The sequence below is a fragment of the Mus musculus genome, chromosome 3 (genome assembly GCF_000001635.26).
Source record: "Mus musculus strain C57BL/6J chromosome 3, GRCm38.p6 C57BL/6J".
NCBI classification, from domain to species: domain Eukaryota; kingdom Metazoa; phylum Chordata; class Mammalia; order Rodentia; family Muridae; genus Mus; species Mus musculus.
Window position 1 is genome coordinate 154,240,973 of NC_000069.6, and position 26,569 is coordinate 154,267,541.

The following is a 26,569-nucleotide window of genomic DNA, read 5'->3' on the forward strand; positions in this document are numbered from 1 at the left end:
TTATTTTCTCTCTTTTTCCTGTTTTTCTATTCCCCAATTTTCCCACAAGTTCTTCTAAAACAGAAGAAAAGTAATATGCACCAGTCTGAGTAGAAAGTCAAGAATGTTGAGTTAGCTGCCACAAATTCCATATGCTGAGGTCCCCTTCATCTTTCCTGGTCCATGATAGACTCTGAAGCAGAGGTACTGGTTCACCAGCAAGACCTAACGCTGTGTGTGGTCAAGAACGGCATTGAGACTTTTTATGGGAAAGTGGGAAACAACTGTCCTCACAATTATATTTTGGTTAAATCACATTTTAAAATATACATTGGGGATGTAAGATGAACAACTAGCCCATAATCTCCCAGAATCTAATGAAAGAATGAAAGAGACATTAAGGTCAACCTTACAATCAGCTTGTGTTCTTAACAGAGGATCAGGTGTACCAGGAAGTGACACAATGTGCAACTAATAACACGTAGTCCTTAAACTGTTTATAAAAGCAAACAAAGTAAGGTTATGTGAGAGGGAGAAGAAAAGGGAATTCTATTTCCTTCATCATTTTGATATCCAAAAAGGGAAAGATGCAGAAGAGAGAAAGGCAGGAAAGTGATCAGTAAGACCACACAGTTCATTGTGGGTGCCTGGTCAGGGTGTCATTTTGTAATGTTCCTTCATATTTTCTCTACTTTCTAACTTTACTCTGAGCCTATTAATTAATGAGTGCTAGCAGATGGGAAGTGACCACCAAATACTGTGTGAAAGATGGCCAAGGGGTCTTCTAGGCGGGAACTTGAACTTATGGCAAATATAGGATTAAAAAGACCAGAAAAATGGGAGAGAAGAAATATCCTGAGCCCTACTGTGTGTCAAGAACCCCACTAGGGAATTAGTAGGGTGAGCTCATCTGGGAAGAGGGGGAAGTGAGGATCTGGTGACTAAGGGTGAGCAGAGAGGGACTGCAGAGGCTGCCATCTTGGATCTGCCCCAGAGGGGAAGGAAGGAGCAAGAGAAACACAGGGGGATTATAAAAGAAAGCGTCTATGTCATCAGGCTTTGAGATGGACGGGCAAGACAAGGCAACCTGGGAAGGGCTTCATAAGATGTTCATTCCCTGCATCCAATGCTTCAGTATTTTAGGTTCAAGCTCCACATGTAAACTAGTGGTGCTACTTACCAGAAAAAAATATGAAAATTTATTTATCCTCTTCTGGTCTCATCTCTTTACTTGAAATCCAAGCGCTAATATTTTAAAATACATTTGCTATCCAGCACTGCAACAAACAAAAGAAACATATTTATAGAGGCCAGGATTCCATTTAATCAAAATAAGACCATAGATGACTGAGCAATGATTTAACTTTTCTCAGAACTTTAAAACAGTATGACACCCCCACCCCCATCGACAGTTTCTGTCCTTCAACAACATGTAGATAATATCTCTGGCAAGGAGGCAAGTTATTAAGAATTCATCAGTGGCAGTCGGGTCTTCATAGGAGCTTGAAATTTGAGCTGAATCTTGCTTCTCCAGCAATCCTTTACCGATCTCTAGTTTCCACAGTTTCATTGAGGAATACTGAAAACTGTTGTTAAAACAGACTCCCATGTATCTCAGGCTGATCTAGGGTTCATTGGATAGTCAAGAGTGTCCATGAATTTCTGATCTTCCTGCCTCCACTTCCCAAGTACTGGGAATACAGATGTGTGCTACCGCATCACTCAGTGTTCAGGACCGAACACCGGGCCTCACACGGGTACTCAAAACCTACTAAGCTGCATCCCCAGCCCTACTGAAGACCCATTAAATCAACAGTCCTACACTCCTCTCTGTCATACCAACAGCTGTAACTTTTCTATTAAAATGTGTTCAGCATATATGGCATGAGCCAATGTCTCTTAGCCTATGCATCCTACCTGTACATTTAACAAATCTTTGTATGTAAGAGAACGAGCAGGTTGGAATGTGGCTTCCAGTAGCTGTTTGTGTTTCCATTTCACAACCAGCAGAAAATCCTGGAGGTGTCAATAAAGGACAATTGGCTGTCTCTTCTGGGCACATTTCACACAATAGCAAGAACTTGGCTATAGATCACAGTTTTTAAAAGAAGAGACTAGTAAGCAAACAAGTTTACGGTGTTTCTTATTCTCTTTCACAGTTCTGCAGAGATGTATACCTGACCTTTCAGCCCTCAATGGTACCTGGACGCCAGGAAGTAGGATGAAGTTTGAAGATGGAAGTGGGCAGACCAGGACTATGCTAGAATTCAGGGAGGCTGCGAAGTATGTCTGCATTTCTGTTTCCAGTTTTGACGCATCCTATTATGATACAAAATGTTAAAGTGCCACTTTAGTACTTATGTGCTATGATGAACATATCAGTCACCCTTGAGGCATTGTGAAGTGATAGTCAGTAGTTTGCTGCAGCTAGTAAAAGGGTCACTGTGGCAGATGCTGTCTAAGACCAGGCCTTCGAAGGAATCTTGCAGAGTCTCTTTTATTATAAGAACATCCCTCCCCCAATATTAACAGAAAGTAATAATTAATCAAAAATAAACTTTTCCTTCCTTGAACTCAGCGGCATTAGTGATCTGATCAATGCCAGGACGATTGGATTGAAGCTGCTTGAAGACTATGCTACCTCGTGGAAGTGGATTCTCATGTGAGTGAGACCCTGTGTTTCTTCTCTGAAGGACCCTTCCTGAGGGCCTTTGTAGACTCTTTAAATTACTTTCTAAAGGCTGAAAAGTGGACTCAGCCCTTAGGATCATTTTCTTTTTCACATTTGATTTAAGGACAGGGCAGACATGTTTAAAAATATGCCCATAAGACTGTAAGGTTCAAGTTTATATATTACTTAGAACGAGCAGAACGGGTGCATGCACCAAGTGCCTGCCACAGGGTCTGGGGTCCTGCGTTCTGCTTTTTATATGTCACAGAGGGTGGGCATAGTTTGACTTCCCTGTTATTTTTCCTCCTGTATCTCTCCCTTGACCCCAAAGGATCACTTGTAATTTTTACTGTATTCTTTACACATGATAATCATTACCATTAAAGTCTGTTCTGAGAAACTTAAGACACATTTGAAGGTGGAGATTTAGATTTCCAGACATAAGGTTAGTATTTTGGAAAGTTGAAGAATGGGGTTGCTGGGCTCCTGTCTGCCAGCGTAACAGAATATCATTAGTAGTGTCAGGAACTGGTGCTTGCCCATGAGATGGGTCTCAAGTTGGGTCAGTCATGGGTTGGCCATTCCCAGAGACTCTGCTCCATGTTTGTCTCTGCACATCTTTGTAGGCAGGATCAATTGTGGGTCATAGGTTTTGTGGGTCGCTTAATGTCCTTATCCCTCCACTAGGGCATCCTGCCTGGCTATAGGAGTTGGTTACTTCAGGTTACATATACCTAATGCTAGGAGTCTCAGCTAGAGTCACCCCCATAGACTCCCTGGAGCCTCCCCTGTCCCAGGTCTCTCGCACATCCTAGAGATGCCTCTCCTCACCTCCTTCCACCTTTGATTTCTGGTCTCTCTCTCTCACACCCTCCCTCTGTCTGATCCCCTCTCTCACCCTTTCTTCCTTCCTTCATCCACCTCTGATGTCTACTTTGCTTCCCCTTCTGAGTGACATTCAAGCATCCTCCTTTAGGCTCTCCTTTTTATTTGGCTTCTTTCAGTCTGTGGTTTGTAGTGTGATCACCTTGTATTTTTGGCTAACATCCACTTATCAGTGAGTACATACCATGCATGTCATTTTGGGTCTGAGTTACCTCACTCAGGGTGATATTTTCAAGTTGCATCCATTTGTCTGCCAAAATTTGTGATGTCCTTGTTTTTAACAGCTGAGTAGTGTTGTATAAATGAACTACATCTTCTTTTTCCATTCTTCGGTGGAAGGACACGTAGGTTGTTTCCAGTTTCCGACTATTATGAATAGAGCTGCTATGAACATAGTTGAGCAAGTGTCCTTGTGGTGTGGTGGAATATCTTTTAGATATATGCCTAGTACTGGTATAGCTGACTGTTCTCTGAGAGGCTCCACTTAGCATCTGACTTAAACAAATGCAGAGACCCACAGCCAAACATTAGACAGCACTCAAGGAGTCTTGTGGAAGAGTTAGGGGAAAGACTGAGGGACCTGAAGGGTGATAAGGACTCCACAAGAAGACCAACAAAGTCAACTAAACTGCACCCTTGGGGGCTCCCAGAGTCTGAACCACCAACCAAAGGGCAAGCATGGGCTGTATCTAGCCCGTTCCCCCACATATGTAGCAGATGTGCATCTTGGTCTTCATGTGTATCCCCTAACAACTGGAGTAGGGACTGTCCATGACTGAGGATCCCATTCCCCAACTGGCCCACCTTGTCTGGCCTCAGTGAGAGAGGATGTCCTGGAGTGACTTGACATGCCAGGGTGGGTTGATACACAGATAGATCTCCTCCTTCTCAGAGGAAAGGGGGGCCATGAGGGGAGGGACTTTGGGGGGACTGGGAGGAGAGGGAGGGCTGCAATCAGGATGTAAAGTGAATATACAAATTAATGAGTGAATTTTTAAAAAGCATGGCGTTGCTTTCCTGACCAAGGCAAGTGTTGTCTAACATGCCCCAGCCTGTGCTCTCTGCCTCTGTACCACTTCCCTGAGCCGAGAAGCGCCTGTGTTTCCCTAGTGACCAGAGAAAATGCTAATGCTTGCTTGGTGACTGCCATGTGCTTCAAACCACATCAGGGCAGCTTCTGAAGTACACCCCATCTCTTTCTTGCATAGCTCTGCACATTGCCTGTATTTCACAGACAGGTTCTTAGCAGGCAGAGGGATGCCACAGTGGTTAGAGCACTCTTGCTGCTCCTGCAGAAGCCCACAATTCAGTTCACTTTGGGCACCTAACAGTTGCCGGTACTCACAGCTTCAAGGATCTGGCACTTCCTTCTGGCCTTCTGGGTACCTGCACACAGACAGATGCACACACACACACACACACACACACCCCTCTCCTGTAGTTTAGGCTGACTTGGATGTCACTGTGTAGCCATGGAGGATAGCCTTCAACTCTATCCCCCAGTTTCAGCCTTCCGAGCACTGGGATTACAGGCACGAGGCACTCAGTTATATAGTGTAAATGTACCAAACAGCCTGCCACCCCTCAATTGTGAAATCCCATGTCTGAGTTGTGTGGCTTTTCCTATTTTTCTGAACCCTTCTCAGAGTTCAGGGTCATGCCACGTGACCCTTTTAATTTTGTTAAGTGCTGAGCTTGTGGCTTTGTACATGCCAGGCAGGCATCCTTCCACATATCTATGTCTCCAACTCTTGCACCTCATCTTTTGAAACCAGTTTAGTGACACTTATGAAACTTCTATTATTTCCGTTTTTCTCATATCTTCTGTGTATATGTGCATACATCTAAATGCACATAACTACTTATCTTCTGTATAACATCATTCATTCTCCATTTTATTTAACCAGTTCTTTCCTCTGATAAACTGACAGGTTTATTTTTCTTTTTGCTATTTAAAAGTGTGTCTCCTATAGCCAAAGTTAGCCTTGGACTCCTCTTGTACCTCACAAGTGCTGGGATTAGTGGCATGGACTACCATACCCAGCTAAACTATCAACTCCTTAGGATGACGACTGTGACTAACACTCATCTCCATCTTCCTAACTCAGTTTTATCTTTACCTTCCTAGTGTTAGCCTCCTAGCATAGTTCTTAAAACATAGTAGATATGCAGAAATGTGAGTTCAGAGACAGTTACAGAATTAAGAGTGGAACAAGCAAGATAGCATGTCTTTAACCACCACAAATTTAGTTAATTTAGAACTGTATTGTGAGTAAAATAGTATGATGGGTCTCTTAGAAGATGGCATTTGAGACTGCCTTCCATAAAGACACCAGACTTTGTCTGATACTGTTTGGCATCTTGTAGATTTCGCCAAGGATGTGAGTAGTTGGTAGGAGAGTTGGTCATGTTTCAGGTATTAATGAATTCTCTTTGAGGAGATTGTGCCAGAAGACTCCATTTTGACCTTAACCTGGAAGGTGTGGGGATTAGGGCATGGACCCAGTACTTCAGTATCTCAGTCAGGCTCCTGGAAGGAAGTAAAGCAGATGGAAAATATTCATGCTTCCTACCACAAAGCCAGGAGACCAATCTTGCCTGCAGGTCCTGTCCCCAGATCCCTTGGGACCATAAACAGATGTTGGATGGCATCAGAGATCTCATACTGTTCAAGATACTCTACACATGGCAGTCAGTAACTACAAAGTCACAAGTCCAGCAAGTGTGGCCAGGCCTGATTCTCGTTTCCTACCAGAAGTCTGTTCTATTACTTCCAAACAACTATTTCCTGGCATGTCTCCCTTACTCACCAGAATACCACAGTTTCACCATGGACTTATTTTATAGTTTATCACCAAGTGGAAGGGTATAAAGGAAGAAGGACAATGTGGAAAGTGTTCCTACAGGGAAAGTTGTAAACTGGGAACTGCTCACTTCCTTGAGCAGAGAACAATACTCTGGATTCTGGAGACATACAGGATGTCTCGAATGGAAAGTCCTGACTGGGCCTCAGCTTTCCTCTTTCATATGAAATCCTTAATGAAAACCATTGTTTGTACTTCTTAGAGCCGTATTTGTACAGACAGTAAAATGGAATGTTCTAGAGTGATTTCCAACAGAAATAGCTCCCATCTGGATGTTCATGTTGTGTTGCATACAGCACACCTGACTCTGTTTATTGTGGGTTTTATCTCTAGCGGCCTGACTGTTGCCATGGCACTGAGTTGGACTTTTTTAATACTCCTGAGGTTCACAGCTGGGTTCCTCTTCTGGTTCTTCATATTTGGTGTGCTCGGAATTATAGGATACGGTAGGTAACATGCCTCTTAAAGTTGCTGAATATCAGAATAAATTTTCCTAGTCGTTAGCAGTTACTGGAAAGCATTTACTTGCCTTAGACTCAATTAGTTTGCATCATAACTTCACAAAATGTATTTAATTTCACACATATTTTCTTCATAACTCTTTTTGTCATTGTCTTGAAAACAACTCCATAAGAAAAAGCTCCTCCTTTCCTTAGCAGTCTTTGGACTCAGGTCTTACAGGAATTGGGAGGGGCAGAAAAGGCCATTTTAGATGAATGAAAACATTTCAAACAGTTAACCTTCCCCCATAACTGATCTATTGACAGCACCCAGGTCTGCACAGCTGCATAGCTTGATCTATTTTTTATCAGCTGTGGCAGTACTTTTAATCAGGACTTCATAGTAGTCACTCCCCATATTGAGGCATGGCCCTCTAGGCAAGCACACTAAATCATACTCACTGGATGAAGGATTCAATTCAATTCAATCTCCCCAGAGCTGTGCATCTCAGGCCTGATGCGAACACTAAAAAAAGAAATTCAAGTGCTCGCTCTGGGTGGTATAACATTATAGACATCTGCGTTTGGCCTTCTACGCAGCCCATGGGACGATATAAAGCAATTTATATTCAAAGAATGATTTCCCCCACACCAGGATTCAGATTAGCAACACAGTATTTATAATAGTAGACACCAAAAATAACCACCTCTTATTTCTGTTCCTTGAAGAGGTTTACATATTTTATAGCAAGGGTGTGGGCAGGTTCACGTTCAGTACCTAGCCTCGACTATAGCCCGGCTTTGTACTGTATAACCGAGTAACTATGGAAAACTTTCTGAAGATGACAAGACCTAGCTCCTATATCTGTATCATCACTCCAATGATGGACTCTCCATCTCAGAAGATAGAAAGGATTAAATAATGATCACAGGCTGCCAGAAGAGTCCAGACATGGTAAACGGTCAGTACTGGTTACTGTCATTACCCTCAAAGACCTTCTAGTAAACAGTGAGGCTCTCCCTGGGCATCTCTATTTGCTCCACTGTGCCTCTGTGCTTCCTCATGCACAGCCAGACAAAGCCAGGGCCTTACTGATGGAGGAGCCTGGGAGCTGCTATGCCCTCGTCTTCTCATGTGCTCCTACCTGGATGTGCCCCTGGAGACTCTAGATGTGTGCTCCAGTCCCTCTTCGGTTGTCATCAAGGCAGAAATGGAGTCAAGTCCACCATTGATGTCACTGACTTGATTCGAGCAGCAGGAGTCTGGGATTGTGCACCAACCTTGACACTGTGAATGGGCAATAGATGCAAAGTGCAAACAAAACCACTGGGCTCAGCTACCTATTGACTCCCTAGGCAGTGCTAGCCCAACAACTCATGGCATGGCAATTAAGCTTGAAAGCTTGAAATATTCACAGAGAGGAAATGTCCAATTAGGTTGTGAACAGTAAGTAAGTGAAACTGGATGTGACTGGCCTCTGTGACTGTCTTGGACAACTGGTTATCTACTATCATAGAAAACTAAGCAATCTTAGTGATAGTACCAAATTTTACTAAAGCATAAAAACAATGTGGATGTGTCATAGCAAATAGATTAAAAAGTTAAACTGTGTGTGTGTGTACGAGAGAGAGAGAGAGAGAGAGAGAGAGAGAGAGAGAGAGAGAGAGAGAGAGAGAGAGAGAGAGAGAGAGGATTCACCAAGATGAACAGACTGGAATCTCATGGCTCTCCTATGGTCAGCCTAGGACCCTGAAAGAGACACAGATGTTGTGTTTGACATTTACTCTGATCCCTTTTAGATGACATCACCATCAGTTTATAAAAGTGCCCTCAGCTCACAATTGACAAAGTATGAGATGTATAAACAGCACAGGCAGGAAGGAATCAGATATGGGTATACACAGGAGCTGTTAGTGCTGGACTGGTATGTGCAGTAAATCCAGTAGCAGAAAAAAATGTGAAGTATATAATACGTATAAAACATTTAATGAGTGAGGGATGAAACCACAACAAAGACCACAGCAGCGATGCCTATATGTGTGTGAAGATGAACCAAATGGAATCTTCCCAAACAAAAAACTGTTAGAATAAACGCTAAATTAGACGATGAGACCAGGTTGGGGGTGTGTGCTACTGAAATAGTCCTTGTGTCAGAGAGTGGTAGAGAGGGCCATGTGCATAACCAGATGTGTTTCCCAATGCCTTGGATAGACAGAGCAAAGGGAAGAGATTCTACACAGTAAATGAGACTGAGGAAGAAGAGCAAGCGAAGAAGATGATTTGGGAAATAGTGGAGAAGTGAACTTAGGTCCTATAAGATAATAACATTGCCCAATTTTTAAGATAAAACACATAGCTAAGATATTGGACAAAAAGAGCATGGTTGCTGAGCAACCAAAAGGCCCTTGAGTTTTCTCGTTAAATATCACTCTGAGCCTGACTACCCAGCACAGGGTAAATTTCCAAGAGAGATTATAAAAACGGAGTGGCTGGCAGTGAAGCACAAGGAAAAGAACACGTGTAAATAAAAACAGAACGAAAATTGTCAAGCCAGATTAAAATGTGTACATGGGAGTTAGAACTGTATGCTATTTACAAACTTCACAGAATGTGCAAGGAAACACAACAGTTAAAAGCGAAACAATGATTTTAAAACTAGCAGTTATGAAAAGAGATCTATAGTAGCTATAATAATATCAGAGAAAATGGAATTTGAAATAAAAACTATTAGGAGAAGGACCAGCTCAATTCAAAACAAAACCAATCCTACTTGAATGCATCTGTTAATATACTCAAGATCTGTCTTCCTTATACAAGATAAATCAATAAATAATAAAGTGGTACTGGGTCTAAATTAGAGGATATCAGTACATTTTCTTGGGGAGAGATGTACTATAGCATATTAAAATAGTCCTCTTGGTGGATGTTAAGGTTGCGATAAGCACCCTGAAAGCCAAATAAATCCAGAGAGCATTCGTCAGTCAGAGTAGCCTAGTAACGCTATTGTAGACAAACATGATTCTAACTCTGTAGGCACAGCCATGTCAGGCACTTTTATGTAGGCCTGCTTGAAAAGCATGTAGCTTCTACTTGAGAAAATAACATTGTATATTGGTCTTTCCTCTTCCTTTCAAGGAATATGGTACTGTTTTCTGGAGTACAGCAGCATTCAGCAGAGGCCACAGTCAACGTTCTGGATGTATGGCTTCGGGATTCAGAGGAGAGTAAACATGTTCTTTCACTTGAAGGAGACCTGGTTTTCAATGAGTGAGTAGGTTTAAGAGCCACTTTTGTTAAAATGATGACAATGGGGAACCTTGTTCGTCCAAGAGGAAGCTCGAATTTGATGCGTCCTGGGATCCCTCAGCGATGGCGTAAATGACTTTGAGCTTTATTACCTATTGGTTTATTTGTCTTGTGGAAGGACAATTGATCTGCAGAGTATGTTAATAGATGCATTCAAGTATAGAACTTGTTTTGTTTTTAGTGAACGGGAAAGTTGCTATGATTGTATCGTGTCATCTAAGGGAGCACTGTTAGAAGAATCCTAGGCCAGTTGCCATTAATTTAAAATGGTTTGATTGTGGGGATTTATGGGTGCCAATCTATGAAAGAAGTAAATGACTGATTTTTGTCTTGAATTTTGTTTTTAAGATTTCCCTTATTATCATTCATATCACACATACCTTGTGTGTCAAAAGAACTCAGTAAGGAGTGTAGTACAGGAAAAGGCATGTAGGTACTGTCTGCTGGCACAGTTATTCCTGGCATGGCACCATCTCCATACAGTTCAAACCTAGTTTTGCCTCTTCATCCAGGAAACCCTGGGCATTCAAGGGCAAGTGAGAATCTGTCCCCAGAGTGACACCACTATCATACTCTCCCTGGGACCAGGGTTTATCTGCAATGCCACTGCCCTGAGTCAGAGCAAATGGGAGCAAGGTTACATGATGAAGCATTTTAACCAAGGGGCTGTCTTCCCTGTTCCCATGTCCAATGTTATAAGCTCCATAGTACACGTGTCTCCACCACATTCTTCCATCTTGTAAGGTATATCGTTCCAGAAAAACTTTGAAGCAAGTGGAGTAACAAGTCTAAAAATAATGATTTTATCAGCCCTAGACTGTGACAGGCAATGGGGTCTGTTCTTACTTTTACAATTCCTAAGTCCCCCAGCTCCAGGCCTGAGTCTCCTATTTGGTTAGTTATATTAAATATGTTTCTGTTTTGTGCCCTTAGAGAACAGAGTGTATCTATTTAAAGGACAATCAAATTTCTCTAATGTAGCAATTTTCATGCCATTGTGTAAAATGTGTAGGTCTAATATACAACATTTTTTGACAATGCAATTTTAGAATAAAGACTCATTTTGATATATATCATTTTCTTAGGTTTGTTCAAGGAAAACAATTTTTATAGTCCGCAGTGTTGACTCAGATTAAGTGTCTTACGAGAGTAAAATATGCCTATAAAACAAATGCATTGCTTAGAAAAAAGGCAAGAAAGCACAATGACTCATTGTCAAGTTCCTACCACGACTTGGAATCTTGGAGCTAACTGATATCTACTGACGTGGTCCCCGGAGCATCCTGTAAACCCTGAATCACGGCCGGCCATAGAGCAGCTGGGGGAGGCAGGGAGCCTGCATCGCTGAGATAGCTCAGCTGTCTAGCAGTTGGGTTCAGGAAGAGATCCTGCGAGGCTAGGCTTATCGCTTCCCCAGGAGTTGTTTCCTACCTTCTGGGTCTGTTGCTGGCAGACCACATTTTCTCCATCTTAGGATCCCAAACTCTCTACTTCCTAACATTCCCAAACTCCACGGTATCTTACAGGTACTGAGTAGTTATTTTGAAAATTAAGGATTTCTAAAATCAACATTAGTGACCTAAAGGTGTGTGTTAGAGCTAGGAGAGGGGATGTAACAAGAGTATTTGGCTTCAGGAATTTTTTAAGACAGAGTTGGCACCCAGATAAGATAAAGTAACAGTGCAGGAGACAGTCACAGGAAGGGTCTGCTCGGGTTCACGCAACTCAGGGAGGCAAAAAGAGGCTCAGACTTTTCACCTTCGCTTGTATTCAGGAAAGCCCCCAAATAGTAAAACAATATGTGACCCAACATATCCTTGCTTTGCAAGCCTTCTTTACACAGAACAGTTATTCCTCAAGATTAATTTTCTTCAGAACAATCACTTTCAGCCTGTATAGGTTATAAATCCCAACCCAACACTAAACTGTAGAAAAATCTTACTTTTTATCCTCTACCTCTGCTTCTCGATTTCTGGTGGCCTATCCCCACTTTACTCAGTGCTAGAGATCAAATCTGGAGTGTGAGTCACGCTAGCCAAACACTCTACCAACTGAGCTATGACCCTCAGTCTGATTCTAAGATGTTACTGCCCATGTCCCCATGGATTTACACCTTCATAATAGGGTCTGGTAGAAAGGGTCACAGAATGAGCCAGACCCCACGGGCAGGGTGGTCACCTTAAGAGCTCTCTTCTCTGATAGTTCCTTACTTAGTGCCAAGGGGGGCCTTCCTTCCTTCCTTCCATTCTTGTTTTCCCAGGTCTGTGACTCCTGAGAAATGTTTCCATGGGTGAAATGGAGCTGATTCATGGGGTGACTCAAAATGCAACAAGAGCGCTGCTCTGTGTTTTTAGGACTTCTTAGAGGGGTTGAAAGTGAGCTACTAAGACTGGCATGGGAAGGGGGGGAACACTGTTTAAATTATGTAGTGTCAGAACTAGCAGACATGAGCTGATAAACTCAGTCCTGGTTTTGCAGAAGATGCTCGCTTCTGTGGCTGACTAATGTCTTTCCTTGTTTAGTGATCATCTTGTCTGCCATTGAAATCATCATCATCATCGTCCTGATCTTCCTCAGGACTCGGATCCAAGTGGCCATCATCCTGCTGCAGGAAGGAAGCAAGTAAGGGGTTCCAGTGCTCACAACGGATGTCAGGCATGCATGCGTGAGTGTGTGTGTGTATGCGTGTGTGCTCATAGCAGATGTCAGGTGTGTGTGTGTGTGTGTGTGTGTGTGTGTGTGTGTGTGTGCTCATAGCAGATGTCAGGTGTGTGTGTGTGCTCATAGCAGATGTCAGGTGTGTGTTTGTGTGCTCAAAGCAGATGTCAGGTGTGTGTGTGTGTGTGTGTGTGTGTGTGTGTGTATGAGCATGTGTGCATGTACATGTGTGTGCACATGAGTACATATGCAAGTGTGCACGATTGTGTATGTGTGTTGATATGTGTGTGTGTGTGTGTGTGTGTGTGCCAGTGTATGTGTGCATGGCTACATGTACAAGTACACATGTGTGTGTGTGTGGATATATGTGTACACATGAGCACAGAGGCCAGAAGTTGACATTGGATGTCTTACTTCATGGCTATCCACTTTAGCTTTGGAGACAGAATATCTCCCTGGATGTGTACTTCACTGTTTCCGTAGACTTCCCAGCTAGAGAGCTCCTGGGTCCTCTGCCTCTGCCTCCTCAGTCCTAGGCTACAGGTGCGTGCCACATGCCAGCTTTGTAAGTGGGTGCTGGGATCTAACTGCCACATGCCAGCTTTGTAAGTGGGTGCTGGGATCTAACTGCCACATGCCAGCTTTGTAAGTGGGTGCTGGGATCTAACTGCCACATGCCAGCTTTGTAAGTGGGTGCTGGGATCTAACTGCCACATGCCAGCTTTGTAAGTGGGTGCTGGGATCTAACTCAGGTCTTTGTGCTGCACAGCAATCCCTTCACTAAGTGAACTGTTTCCTGCTGCCCCCACAACACCAGGACTTTTTAAGGAAGAAATTGAAGAACACTAAGAACAGTTGAGCACTTGCAAGATAGTCCAAGTCACCCCGAACAAGTCCTTTCTGTTTCTCAGACCACAGTGCCAGCTAAGATAGACAATGCATAGTCTGTGTAGACAAACATTTGAACACATAGATAGACTCTGAATGGTCTGTGTGCACACATTTCAACATGTATATGTTTGCAGAATGTAAGAAATGAAGTACTATATGGAGTTGGCTGTACTGTAGGTTACATTTTTCTCAGGTGGCTCACGTGTTAATATTACTGATTGAGAGGAATCACCGTAATTCCAGAATATCAACTGTGTGCTACCCATTGTGTGTGCAGGATCTGCTTTTCTAACGGACAAAGTGCTGGTGCTTGAGGGCCTGGCTATACATTCTGTATGTAAAACACACTATTCAGACACACTTAATACCCAGGGCCACTCTCACTCTAAAACGTTATGAAATAAACCGTCTTTTCTAAAATTCAATAATACCTATAGTTTGAAAACTATTCCAATAGGTCACTTAAGAGTAACCTGTGCAGGCAGTGTTTGAATGAAGAGCAGAGAAAACACCCCTGGGAAGCCAACAGACCCTCCTCATGGAACAGTGGAAACAGTTGTTAACTACCAAGAACCAAATGATTTTTAATTGTATTTAAGGACTATTTTAACAAAATTGCCATATTATTATAATAAGAGTGCCACTGGTTTAAACAGCTGACAAGCTGTTGGTTAAACCCCCCCCCCACACACACACCTTAGAATAAACGAGGCCCTATCATTATCCCCTGAAACTACTGATTTTCTGGATTTATTTCTTAAATAGTATGTTATTGCATAGTTTACTATAACTCAACTCACGCCTTACAACCTTAAGTGTCTGTGTATGTGTTTAAAGATTAAGGACCAGTATCACTGTGACGGGCTAATAGATTAGGGGGGCGTGTAAGATCTGGAATAAGTGGGTCAGAGTTCAGAGTAAGCTTTTGGACTCTTGGCAGCTTAAATTCAGAGCGCATAGGAAAGGACAGAGGCACTGTACAGTGAGGCAAGCCAGCATGGATACATGTGCTGGTGCATTTGATGTGCGGATGCCCTTAGTATTTCTCCTTGGCAATATCAAACGAGTGTGTGTTTGATCTGGAGACACTGATGAAGCAACCACTTAAGAGCTGCCAGTGACAGCTAGCTAGGGCCACTTTACAAACTGTCCCTTGGGGAAATGTCCTAGAGGGGAAAGAAAAAGGAGGAAAGTGTCACTTCAAAGGGTTTGTAAAAAGTAAAAGTGGAAGAAGTAATCACATAACACAAGCCTCTCCGCCCCAGGAGGAGTGGGTGTGGGATGCCCAAGGACAGAGGGGGAAAACCTAGCTGGTCCTTTGCTAAGACAGAGTGAACCACACTGTGGAAAAGTAGCCCCACACCCAGTGTCTGCAGTGGAGGCTGGTCCTATGTTTTGACTGAAGTACAGAAGGTTTTTCTGAATCAGGAAAGGAATCTTACACTTTAACAGAAGATCCAACAGGTCTTCTCTCGCTTTGGGAAGCTAAGAAACTAAGCAGAGGAAGAAATTACAGAACTGTGGTCTGTCTGTCAAAACCTTCGGTCAGTCAAAGAGGGAAGGGAAATAAGGAATCCCATGCAGGAGGCACGCATGGCACTGGAAGGCACCCACTCTTCCTTAAAATGAGAGAATTCATGTTCGAATGTCAAAGCCAGCTCAGAACCTGCAACCATAGCAACTGGAGAAAATTAACATCGTCTATTACTGCTATCACCAGAAGCCAACCTAAGGCTTGCTTCTGCTTCTTAACGGATAAACATTTAATTGTCAAGAAAGTGCAGACCTGGCCCAGATTCCTTTCCAACATTGACTATTTGCTTCATTTCAGAGCCATTAGCTACCTTCCCAGTGCGTTAATCTACCCAGTTTTAACCTTCATCTTGCTATCAATCTGCATTTCCTACTGGGCTGTGACAGCCGTGTATCCTTTGTCAATGGACTCCTCTTATTATCATTTTAAGTTGGTGTACAAGATAGATTTCACTATGACATACATCCATATATAAGCGCATACACACATATGCATACATACACATACATGCATACATGCACACACATGCATACATGCACACACATACATACACACATACACAGGCATGCACGCACCAATGCATACATACACACACATTCACATATATGATTGGACTTTGCTCATATGTGTCTCCTTCCACTTCCCTTCCCTTTCCACTTCCCTCCCCTCCCCTTTCCACTTCCCTCCCCTCCCCTCCCCCTCCTACTTCCTTTCCCTCCCCCTCCTCCCCTCTCTCTATAACTGACTTCTGTATCCCTCAAGTCCACCTTGCTGCTCAGGAACAGATGCTCATCTTAGGGGTTTTCATTCTTATGAAGATGAGAAACAATCTAAAGACGTAACTAGATTACGTTTCATCCCTTCTGAACGGTCAATAAAATTTATTGTCCCTCTAATGAGGTCACAGAGATCTGTTCTGTTCTGATGGACCATCATCTTGGCAATAAGCTAAGAAGTATCTTGTATAACTCTACATAACTATATCTCAATAATTCTGTGTAACTATATAGCTCTATAAACTATATAACTTCATATAACTATTTATAACTCTATAACTATGTATAACTATATATAACTATATAACTCCATACTCGATATAAATATATAACTGTGTAACTATATAACTGTTTAACTATATAAGTATATAGTTAAAGTATAAGCTTTATAAGTATATAGCTCTGTGTACTATATAACTATGTATAACTATATATAACTACATAACTATGTAACTATATACCTCTATATAACTATATAACTTTACATAAGTCTATAACTGTGTGGAACTATATAACTCTATAAATCTATAGGTCTGTGTAACCTTATAACTCTGTGTAACTATTTAACTCTTTATAGTTTTATATAACTCAGGGCCTGCTCAGTGCAGCTGGCCTATGATATCAGTCTCCTAGGAAGGTAATTCTTAGAGAATGGGAAGAAAAGACTTTTAAAGCTCATTTCTCCACAGGCTGTGGATTATTTTTATCCTTTTCTTGTCTGTTTATTTTCAATTTAATGGTAAATAGTTTATCCTTAATCATTTGTTCAGTTTCTTGGCTACATCAGGGGTACCAATATTCAAAGTTATGGTCCCAGCGGGGCAATGTATATATGAAGATGAAACTTGTGACCCAGAGGTGAGTAATAGAATCCTGGAATAGCTAGCTTATCATGAAGCTGATACAGGGGAAAGATGCAGAAAGAAAGGGGGTATTATATTATCAGGAAGGCATTGAGAACAGCAAACAGGACAAAGCTCACTTGTCTATAATACACCTTAGACGATGGTATGCACTAATTAATGAAAGCACTAATGTAAGAGTGTATTAGGACGAGAGATAGATGCACAGTGTGGTAAGAGAGATAGGTGCATGTGATGGAAACAAGCTCTTCCCAGAGTGTATTAAAGAGTTCTGTAAATTAACATATCAGAGAAGTGACAACCAAAAGTTATGGGGGGGAAAAAGACAGAATATGCAATTGGGGGCCACGAGCAAAGATAAGAACTGCATTTAATACCATATTTTCCTTTTTACTTCTGAGTACAGATTTTTCCTTATACTAACATTCCCAAAGACTGCCCCGGTGCATCGTGCAACTTTGCTTTCTATGGCGGAAGGAGCATGTACCACAATTACATCCTGACCTTCCAGGTCTACAACCTCTTTGCCTTCCTTTGGCTTATAAACTTTGTCATTGCGTTGGGTCAGTGTGCCCTGGCTGGTGCCTTTGCTTCCTATTACTGGGCCATGAAAAAACCCGACGACATCCCGCCATACCCACTCTTCACTGCGTTTGGGCGAGCAGTACGGTAAGCTCCGTGCTAACCCTCGCGCCCCTTTGCTCCCTTACAGTTTGTGCTCTGGTAGTCCTTCTTGAATTCAATTGACAAAATACTAATGAGTTGAAAATATGATTTGAGATTCTTGGATGCCCCTTGCCTTCTCTGGCTATAGCCACAGCCTTGCAATCCCTTGCCTGGGTCAATGTCCTAAAGCCCGTATTCCAAGAGACTGGAGGAGATAGAGTTGGGTGACAAGGGAATTAACTTATGTCCCTATTGATCAAGTCAAGTCCTCTTTTAGGAGAACAGAATATGGGCTATATGGAAAGGTACTTGGTTTCAAACCTTCTGTGGAGGCCTCTATCAATTCGAATAAGAGATTATAAAAAGCCCTTCCTGTCCGCTGATCCACTTTACCCGTGAAATTGTTCAAGGGGCACCCCATGCATGCAGAACAACACTTTATCTTCCATTCTGTTTTTTCTTCGCCTAGATACCACACGGGGTCTCTGGCCTTTGGATCTTTGATCCTTGCATCCGTTCAGATGTTTAAAGTGATCGTAGAATACCTGGACAGGAGACTCAAAAGTAAGTTTCCGGGATTGACCGTCGACCTCCGTGGTGGTGAGAATGGGATGGGGTGGGCGCATGGAGACCTGTGGACTAATGTGGGTCAGGATGGACAGGACTGGAGTTGTAGGGATTTGAATGTATTTTGAAACACAGCCCAGGAGGACTGGATACCAAGAGGAGGGTGGGAAAGGTGGGGAAAGGAGAACTATCTATCCGGTGTCCTCATGGTCGACCTTGTGAAGGCAGGAGAAGCACATTTCAAGAAGGAATTAAGAGTTCTGCCTTAACATATTACTGCCGAGGAGTGTGGTAGAAACATCAGGTGTGCAGTTCCAGGTCTCATCATGGTGAGCCACAGACATCAATCTTCATACATGGCATACGCAGTCTACAGACACACGGGCTCTGCTCACACTGTGTGGTAATCAAACGGAGCACAAAGTTGGAGGGCTCACATTTCCTGACTGAATTTCCCGATTTAAGACAAAATGATAGCCAACAAAATAGGGGGTGGTTTGGGGGGGCGAATGAATGACTAGACCTGAAATAGTATGTGGACCCCACACACCTCAACTCTAACATTTAAAACTGTCTGATGGGGAAAGACTACTCAGCTTAATGGTGATGAAAAAATTGGAATGCTCAAATGTAAATGCATGAAGGTGGACCCATAATTACAGTAAATACAAAATTAACCCAGAACACATCAAAGATCTAAACATAAGGGGCAATGCTATAATATTTCTAGGAAAAAAAGACATAAGAAATCTTTACGCCATCGGGACTTGATGACAATTTCTTGATTTTTCACACCAAAAAACACAAAGAAGGGAAAAGTAAATTGGACTTCGTGAAAATGAAAAACACCCGTACATCAAAGGAACATCAGAGTAAAGAGACAACCCGCGTAGTGGGGGGAAATAGTGGCTGATAATATGCCAGATAACGCTGGACTCGAATCCAGAACACACACGGAGCTCCTGCCACTCGATACCAAACAGGAAAAGTTCAAAGATGGCCTGAGGAGTTGAGAAGAGATCTCATACAGACCAGGATGGTCGACAAGGGCTGGGAAGATGCAGTGTCATTAGACAGGGACACACAAACCAGAACCACACCGTGATGGCACCGCACACCCATTAGGATGGACATTGAAGCAACCACTACACACAGGGCCCGGAAGAGTACAGATTGTTGGGAAACTGGGTCCTTTGATAGGAATGCTTCCCAGCATAGCCACAACTGCTGTTGTGGGAGCAACGGCAGTTTCTAAAGTGCTAGAAATAGAAATTCATACTGACCCAGAAATTCTACTTCTACCTTGTGCCCCTCTCCGTCCCCATGTCAACAGTCCATTCACCATAGCCTAAGGGTGTGAACTACCCACATGAGCACTGATAGTGGACAAGACGAGAGGTGCATGATGCTAAGTGATAGAAAGGATCCTCTCTGTATTGTTCTGTTCAGGATTTCTAGTAGAAACAGCCCTACATCACCAAGTAAAGTATGAGCTGGGAATGGGGGCAAGCGAGAGAAGAATGAGGAAGGGTGATTTTGTTTTTAATTGAGCACTGATTTCCATTTGATAAGAACTTTTGAAAACAAATAGTGAAATTATTATTTTAAAACATTGTAAATGTGCTAAAGCCACGGAACTCTATACTGAAAAATCAGTTAGGTGCACATCACAATTTTAAAAAAATCCTTAAATCCTATTTTCAATGTCATTACCTTGAGTCTGAAGGCTGATGTCATTGAGTCTGAAGGCTGATGTCATTGAGTCTGAAGGCTGATGTCATTGAGTTTAAAGGCTGATGTCATTGAGTCTGAAGAATGATGTCTGTCTTACTTAGGGTTTTACTGCTGTGAACAGACACCATGACCAAGGCAAGTCTTATAAAAAAAAAACAACATTTAATTGGGGCTGGCTTACAGGTTCAGAGGTTCAGTCCATTATCATCAAGGTGGGAGTATGGCAGTATCCAGGCAGGCATGGCTCAGGCAAAGCTGAGAGTTCTACATCTTCATGCAAAGGCTGCTAGTGGAAGACTGACTTCCAGGCAACTGGGGTGAGAGTCTTAAGCCCACACCCACAGTGACACACCTATTCCAACCAGGTCACACCTATTCCATCAAGGCCACACCTCCAGATGGTGACACTCCCTGGTCCAAGAATATACAAACCATCACAATGTCATTAGTGGACTTACATGTCCCTCCCTCCCACAGAGGCTCAGAACAGTGCTGCTCAGTTCCTGCACTGCTGCCTACAGTGCTGTTTCTGGTGTTTGGAAAAGATGGTGAAGTTTTTAAACAGAAATGCCTACATCATGGTAAGTAGGCCACTGCTTATTTATGATGTCCCTGTTTTGCACAGTTGACCCCATTCCACCCTGTTGCCTGGAGGGCATGACGGCATGACATGATTGAATCTGTCACTCTGATATGTGGGTGTGTAACTCCCACACATCAATCAGGGCTGCACTTTTCTTGAGATAGTATTACATTTGAGGGGAAATGTGTGTTTTGAAATTTCAGAAGAGGGCCAGAAAGATGGCTCTGGAGGTAAAGATGCTTGCTGCCAAACCTAACAAGCAGAGGCAGCCCTGGCTCCCACACAGTGGAAGGAAAGATCCAAATCCTCCAAGTTGTTCTTTGACTTCCATAGGCATGCTGTGGAGTGAGCACATGTGCATACAAAAACACACACACAACTGAAAATGCACATGCAAAAACACACGCACACACACCTTCACATGTGCATACACACACGAACACACACATGCATGTACATGCACATACACAAACACATAAATATTACTACTACTACTACTACTACTACTACTACTACTACTACTATTTCGTTTTTGTTTTTTGTTTTTATTTTTGGAGACAAGGTTTCTCCATGTAGCCCAACTAATAGAACTTGTTCTTTAGACCAGGCTTGCCTAGAACTCACAGAGATCTGCCTTCCTTTGCCTTTAAATGCTGGAATTAAAGGCACGTGACACCACTGCTTGGCAATGTAATGAATTTTTAAACAATAAAAGTAAAACTGTGGAGATTGACTTGGTGCTGTGTGGCTGATAACTATGTAAGAGGAAAGCTGTTGTTCCAGGTTCCCTCACAGAAGAAAATGCCTTTCTAATAGAGGGATTTACATAATTTTAAGGGAAAAAATTAGTCATTTTAATGAACCTTGTGTTAAAGAGGAGTGATCGGTAGAAATGCCTGGGCCAATCTCTAACTCATTTCCTGTGAGAATGTGGATGCCTCTAAAGAGTTTATTTTGTTTACATACTAGACAACAAACAATTCTCTCAAAATGTAGAAACTGCAGTACCCCAAGGCTTACTTATCACCACAGTGGGGTGGGGGCCGGAAATGAGATTTGCATAGCCATGGATAGAAGATTCAATTAATTCACCTACCATTATAATGCAGAGACTTTTAATTAATAAATCTTCATAGTAGAAGGGGTTGGATTTCCTTAGGAGTAATTTGTGTGTGTTTGTGTGTGTTAACAATAGTCAAACCATTTAATACCTACTACAGCCTAATGTTTCAAAGATAGAATCCCCTGAGAGTTGACCAAAAAAAAGTCTACCCTACATACAGCACTTGGCAATCCTCCTTAGTGTCCATGACCCTACAAGTTCTGTGGGATCCACACCAGAGAGTTCCTGGGCATTCCACAAACCCAGATATTAGAAAACGTAAGGTTATTAGTATGGAAGACAGCAATGAACGTGTGCACTCCCTAATGCTGGATGGTGCTGGGTGGTGTTAGTTTGTGCTACTAACAAGAGCTTCGCTCACTTTCCTTAGATTGCATTATATGGCAAAAACTTCTGTGAGTCAACAAGAGATGCTTTCTATCTGCTCATGAGAAACATTCTGAAGTGAGTAATCGGGCTGAAGGCAGCCATAGACAATCTGGTGAGAGGTGACATGAGATCTTTTGCTTGTAGCTATCTGGGATGTTTCTGGCCTTATCGTCCACAGGTGTTACCCGTTTTAGTTTGGTAGATTTTAGTCAACATTCATTGCTTTTCATATCTTAGAATTATGGCTCCCCTCATCTTCATAGGTGGCCACATATTTTATTGACTCTTTTGCTCAAGAAGTTCTCCAGACGACCTACATTAGCAGGTTCTTGGTACCCATTCCCTCCTCTCAAAATGACTGTGAAATTAGTGTGCAGAATCTGAGGACACAAGGTTCAGGATGCCTTTGTCAGCACTACTGGCTGAGAGCAAAGACATTACCCAAGTTCTTTTGTCAAATCAAGCAAGCTTTATTTTCTGTCCGACTGGACTACCTCCCTAAGGTGGGGTTTGAAAAAACAGCATTGAACAGGAGAGGGGAGGGTTTATATAGTCCAAAAAGACTATGAAACTAGGTAGGTGGTTTTCAGAGATTGGAGATTTCCAGAGGACTTTTGGTTATGTAAGTACTCGGTCAAACATTTCAAAACCATTTGACAGAGCATCCTGTCTTTTCAGGACACACACACACACATGAGGTGTGAGCCAAATTCCTTACAGTGGAGAGCATGTCAACTTCAAGAAACAGGTTAAAGCCCGGTCAAATTAGATTTTGCAGCAAACAGAAATGAGTTTGTTCTGACCTTTTAACAAAATGGCTTCCATCCTTAAGATGGAATCAGGCTGGTCTATCACCTCAGAGAGACAGCCAGACACCTCCATGAGTCAGCTGCCCATGGTCCTGGTCCTACAGTGCTCTCGTCTGTGGCATTAGCAGCAGAGACCTCATGGCCGGCTGCCATGTTGATGTCTTGTATTTTACAACTGTCAGACAGAATTTTACCAAGGACATAGCAAAGTGAGGCCATGAGCTTCTGCGTCCTACAGATCCCCAGCACTGAGTGTGTTCCCACGCTGACCTGTACTTTCTTGTCTCCCCTGATGCTCAGAGTCACAGTTACAGATGAAGTCACGTACTTTGTATTACTCCTGGGAAAAGTCCTGGTTTCTGGGATTGTAGGTAAGTAGTGTTAACAGCATGGACGGAAAGCTGTGGAGAGTTTGGAAACTGCCTTCTGCTACAACAATCTCCACAACCTTTCTCAGTATGTGACTCCCATGTTCTGTTCTTTCTATGTAGGTGTCTTGGCCTTCCTACTCTTCACAGAAAGACTACAAATAATTGTAGATGGACCAACGACTTTAAATTACTACTGGGTCCCCTTCCTGGTAAGAAATGGTGGCTTCGTCACAAAATCCACAAAGGGTTTGGCAACAGAAATGTGTTCCTTGGATTTTGAAAGGCTGGGAGGTGCCAGCTAGGCTCCCTCACAGATGTGCTGGAGAGGAAGAGGGCAGACCACGTCTCTTGGTAGCAGGCACTGATACCTGTAGAGAGGTCTCACCATTGTGACCTCACTACCTCCCAAACCCCTTCTCTTCAGCCCTATCACGCTGAGAATTGGGGCTTTAATGTAAGTGTTGGGGAAGCAGTTCAGTCTATGGAAGCTTAGCACCACTCATGTCATGATCATTAGAGAGGGAAACGTAAGAAAAGAAAAACAGAAATAGGAAAAGCGGTGGGCATTATTTTTCTTAATCTGTGCCCCTCGCCTCCTGATTCAGATGCTGAGTCCCTTGGAAAGGACTACTCTGTTGATAAGGTTGCGTGGAGAAGGTTTACCGGGTGCATTCTCATGAGATTCACTTGTAAGGAAGTAAGGAGAGCTAGGCAGGACAACAGAAGCTGGCTCACAATGCACAATGCTGTCCCCAGATAAAATGACAGGACCTTCTGGAGAAGAAGCTGGCCTTGTGAATCACATCAGCAGATGTTAGCCAGGAGCCAGGTCCCGAGATGGGGCTCTAACGGGTGAAGTGGTTCCCGACAGGGAGGGGATGCCTATGCAGAGAGATCTCTGATTCTTCTCTGTAGCCAACACTCCAGAGCTCTGGGGTGAGTGCATAGACGGGTGGGGAGAGCTGCGTGGAGTCCTGCTGGATCTGTTACAGGGAACTAGCTCTCTTTATCTGTGTGACATAGACGCTTCTTCCCCCACCCCCCCAACCCCCCCCCCCGCCCCCCGTGTCAAAGCAGAGGCACAGAAAGGCTGAGTAACTTTGAAGACCCAGGTAGTGCATACTCTTAACCCTTTAGACTCTATTGCCTTGATGTGTGGGACCTTAAGGCTGAGGTCCTTGGGGTAGGTACTAGGACCATTGGTAAGAGGTGGTCATGTGAGCAAGCACATTTTTGTTTTTAAATCTCAGGACAGCATTCTATCATACAATCAAAGGTGTCGGTATGGCAGATATTCCCATCAGAATCCTCCAATGCTTTCTCATCCCATCCTGCATTTGGAGTTGCGTTATTGCTGCTCTGAGTGATGTCGCTTCTCTTCTCTGTCTGTTCATAGACTCTTGTGTTTGGATCTTACATGATTGCTCACGGATTCTTCAGCGTCTATTCAATGTGTGTTGAAACCATTTTCATCTGCTTCTGTAAGTATCCAGTGTGTATGTTTGGTGAAGGTAAAAATTCAGTTGCCTGCCTGGCTTGGTGATTTACTGTTACCTAGCTTCGAATGCAGAGAGAGAGAGAGAGAGAGAGAGAGAGAGAGAGAGAGAGAGAGAGAGAGAGAGAGGAGAATGGCAGCTTGGCAGCTCTAGTGATTGAACCTAGGCCCTTGCCTGTGCTAGGAAAGCAGTCTCCCACTGAGCCCTGTCCCTGGATTGGCTGTAGTAATTCAGTGAGATCTCATACACACAGCCTCTGGTAAAGTCAAGATACAAAGGCTTCAAAGAGACATGGGGTCAGTGCATCCAATGAGCCATGATGAGTACACAGGTCTCTGATGAGAGTGAGCACAGCAGGTGTGTGCACCTATGTTAGAGACTCGGCCTTCGGAGCTTTCCCTGGAGTTCCCTTCACCTATGTCATGCCCTGGAGAACAGGTGATTTCATTAGCCCATGACCTAAAACGCACAGACAGTCTGCTTTACCGAAAGTGTCTTCTCTCCCAGTATCTCTGACAAACCTGGAGGAGGTGGGTCACCGTGGGAGAGAACAGAGCCCAGTAGCCATGCTGGGGCTGAGAGATTGTTTCTCTAGCACATGGGTCTTCAAAGAGACGGCGGTCACTTGCTGCCTCTGTCACGTGCTGAGAAAGTCCCCTGTGGGAGAAGAGCAGCTCCGTGGCAGGTGAGGGAGGAAGATGGTTGCTGAGGGAAAAATCTAGAAAATAACAAGATCTGATTTTTTTCCTAAGCATTTTAAACATCAATTTTCAATAAACAAAGAAATTGGAAAACTTTACACATTAGGTAGATTGGCTCACGTGGGACCAGGAACTTTAACCTTTGCCTAGGTTCTCTGTTTTATTTTTTTTTAATGGAGAAAAAAAAAAAACATGAAAAGATGGTTCAGCTGGTACATGTGCTTGTTGCCAAGTTTGATGACCTGAGTTCAAGCCCCTCGGTGGTAGGAAAGAACTGAGCCCTGCACGTTAACCTCTCACCTTCATACGTGAATCGCGGTCCATGCATTCGTGCATGCATACACAGAGAAATAAATGAACGTAATTAAAATACTAAAGAAAAAAAGAAAAGAAAGGGGCTGGACTGATGTTGCCATGGCTAAGAAGCACACTCTTGCAGAAGCCTGGAGTTAGATTTTCAGTGACTCCCAGCTCCCCGGTTGGGTGATTCATACCTTCTTAGAACTGTATCTCCAGGGCAACCAGACGCCGCTGGCCTCTGAACACCTGTACTCATACCCCTCTCCCACTCACCAAAAAAATAATTTTACTGACTTCAGGGTTAAGGAAAGTGCTTGCCACATAAGCAGGAAGGTCTGTGTTCAGTCTCCATAACCAGTGTAAAAAGCAGGGCATGCTTAAAATCCCAGCACTGGGAGGCAGAAAGGTAGCTCCCAGCCCTCACTGGGCAGCCTGTTGGCGTAACTGGCAAGCTCACACTCAGGCCCACGAACAACCTCACCTCAAAAGGCAAGGTGGGCAAACGGCTCCTGGGGAATGATGCCTAAGTTTGGCCTCTGATTTCCATGTGCATGTGTGCACGCACACGCACACACACACACAAGCATGTCCCACCCATAGATATGTAAGTAAATAGGTAAAAGAGTTTAACCTTTGACCCTAGTGCTGGGAAGGGCAAAATGAGAAGACAGCAGATCCAAGGCCAGGCTGGGCTAGGAGCAAGACCTTACCTGAAGATCTGAAAGGCTTGAAATATGGAATGAAATCTTTGTTCTACTTTTTTTTTTCATGGAGTTAGTGATATGGGGCAATTTGTTACTTTCCAAAATGAATAGTCATAGAGATGAGAAGCCCCCAGAAAGAGCTTCAATGCGGTGGCTTTGGAAACTAAGGTCCTACGGCTCATTCAGTGTGAGGTGTGTGTGTGTGGTGGGGGTGGGGTGGGGTGGGCCTTTCTCCCAGGCAGAGACCGGTTCCCACCTTCTCCATCACCAGCATCGCA

At 43.3% G+C, this 26,569-nt stretch overlaps 1 protein-coding gene across 17 annotated transcripts in view; it reads left to right on the plus strand.

Moving 5' to 3' along the window:
* Slc44a5 (solute carrier family 44, member 5) overlaps positions 1-26,569 on the plus strand; it is a 298,312-nt gene that overhangs the window by 267,537 nt on the left and 4,206 nt on the right. For 16 of the 17 annotated variants that reach the window (XR_375525.4, XR_375526.4, NM_001081263.1 and 13 more), the window contains 14 exons: positions 2,139-2,262; positions 2,558-2,641; positions 6,733-6,845; positions 9,976-10,107; positions 12,669-12,768; positions 15,527-15,619; positions 16,776-16,863; positions 17,275-17,537; positions 18,004-18,098; positions 20,313-20,416; positions 21,912-21,985; positions 23,020-23,090; positions 23,211-23,299; positions 24,487-24,571. Coding sequence is in view for 14 of the 17 variants with exons in the window: in NM_001081263.1 (NP_001074732.1) it covers positions 2,139-2,262; positions 2,558-2,641; positions 6,733-6,845; positions 9,976-10,107; positions 12,669-12,768; positions 15,527-15,619; positions 16,776-16,863; positions 17,275-17,537; positions 18,004-18,098; positions 20,313-20,416; positions 21,912-21,985; positions 23,020-23,090; positions 23,211-23,299; positions 24,487-24,571 (1,515 nt within the window). In the remaining 3 variants the exon portion in view is untranslated. Of the gene's footprint in view, positions 1-2,138; positions 2,263-2,557; positions 2,642-6,732; positions 6,846-9,975; positions 10,108-12,668; positions 12,769-15,526; positions 15,620-16,775; positions 16,864-17,274; positions 17,538-18,003; positions 18,099-20,312; positions 20,417-21,911; positions 21,986-23,019; positions 23,091-23,210; positions 23,300-24,486; positions 24,572-26,569 lie in introns of those variants that run through there. The other variant, XR_375527.3, reaches the window with a different exon arrangement.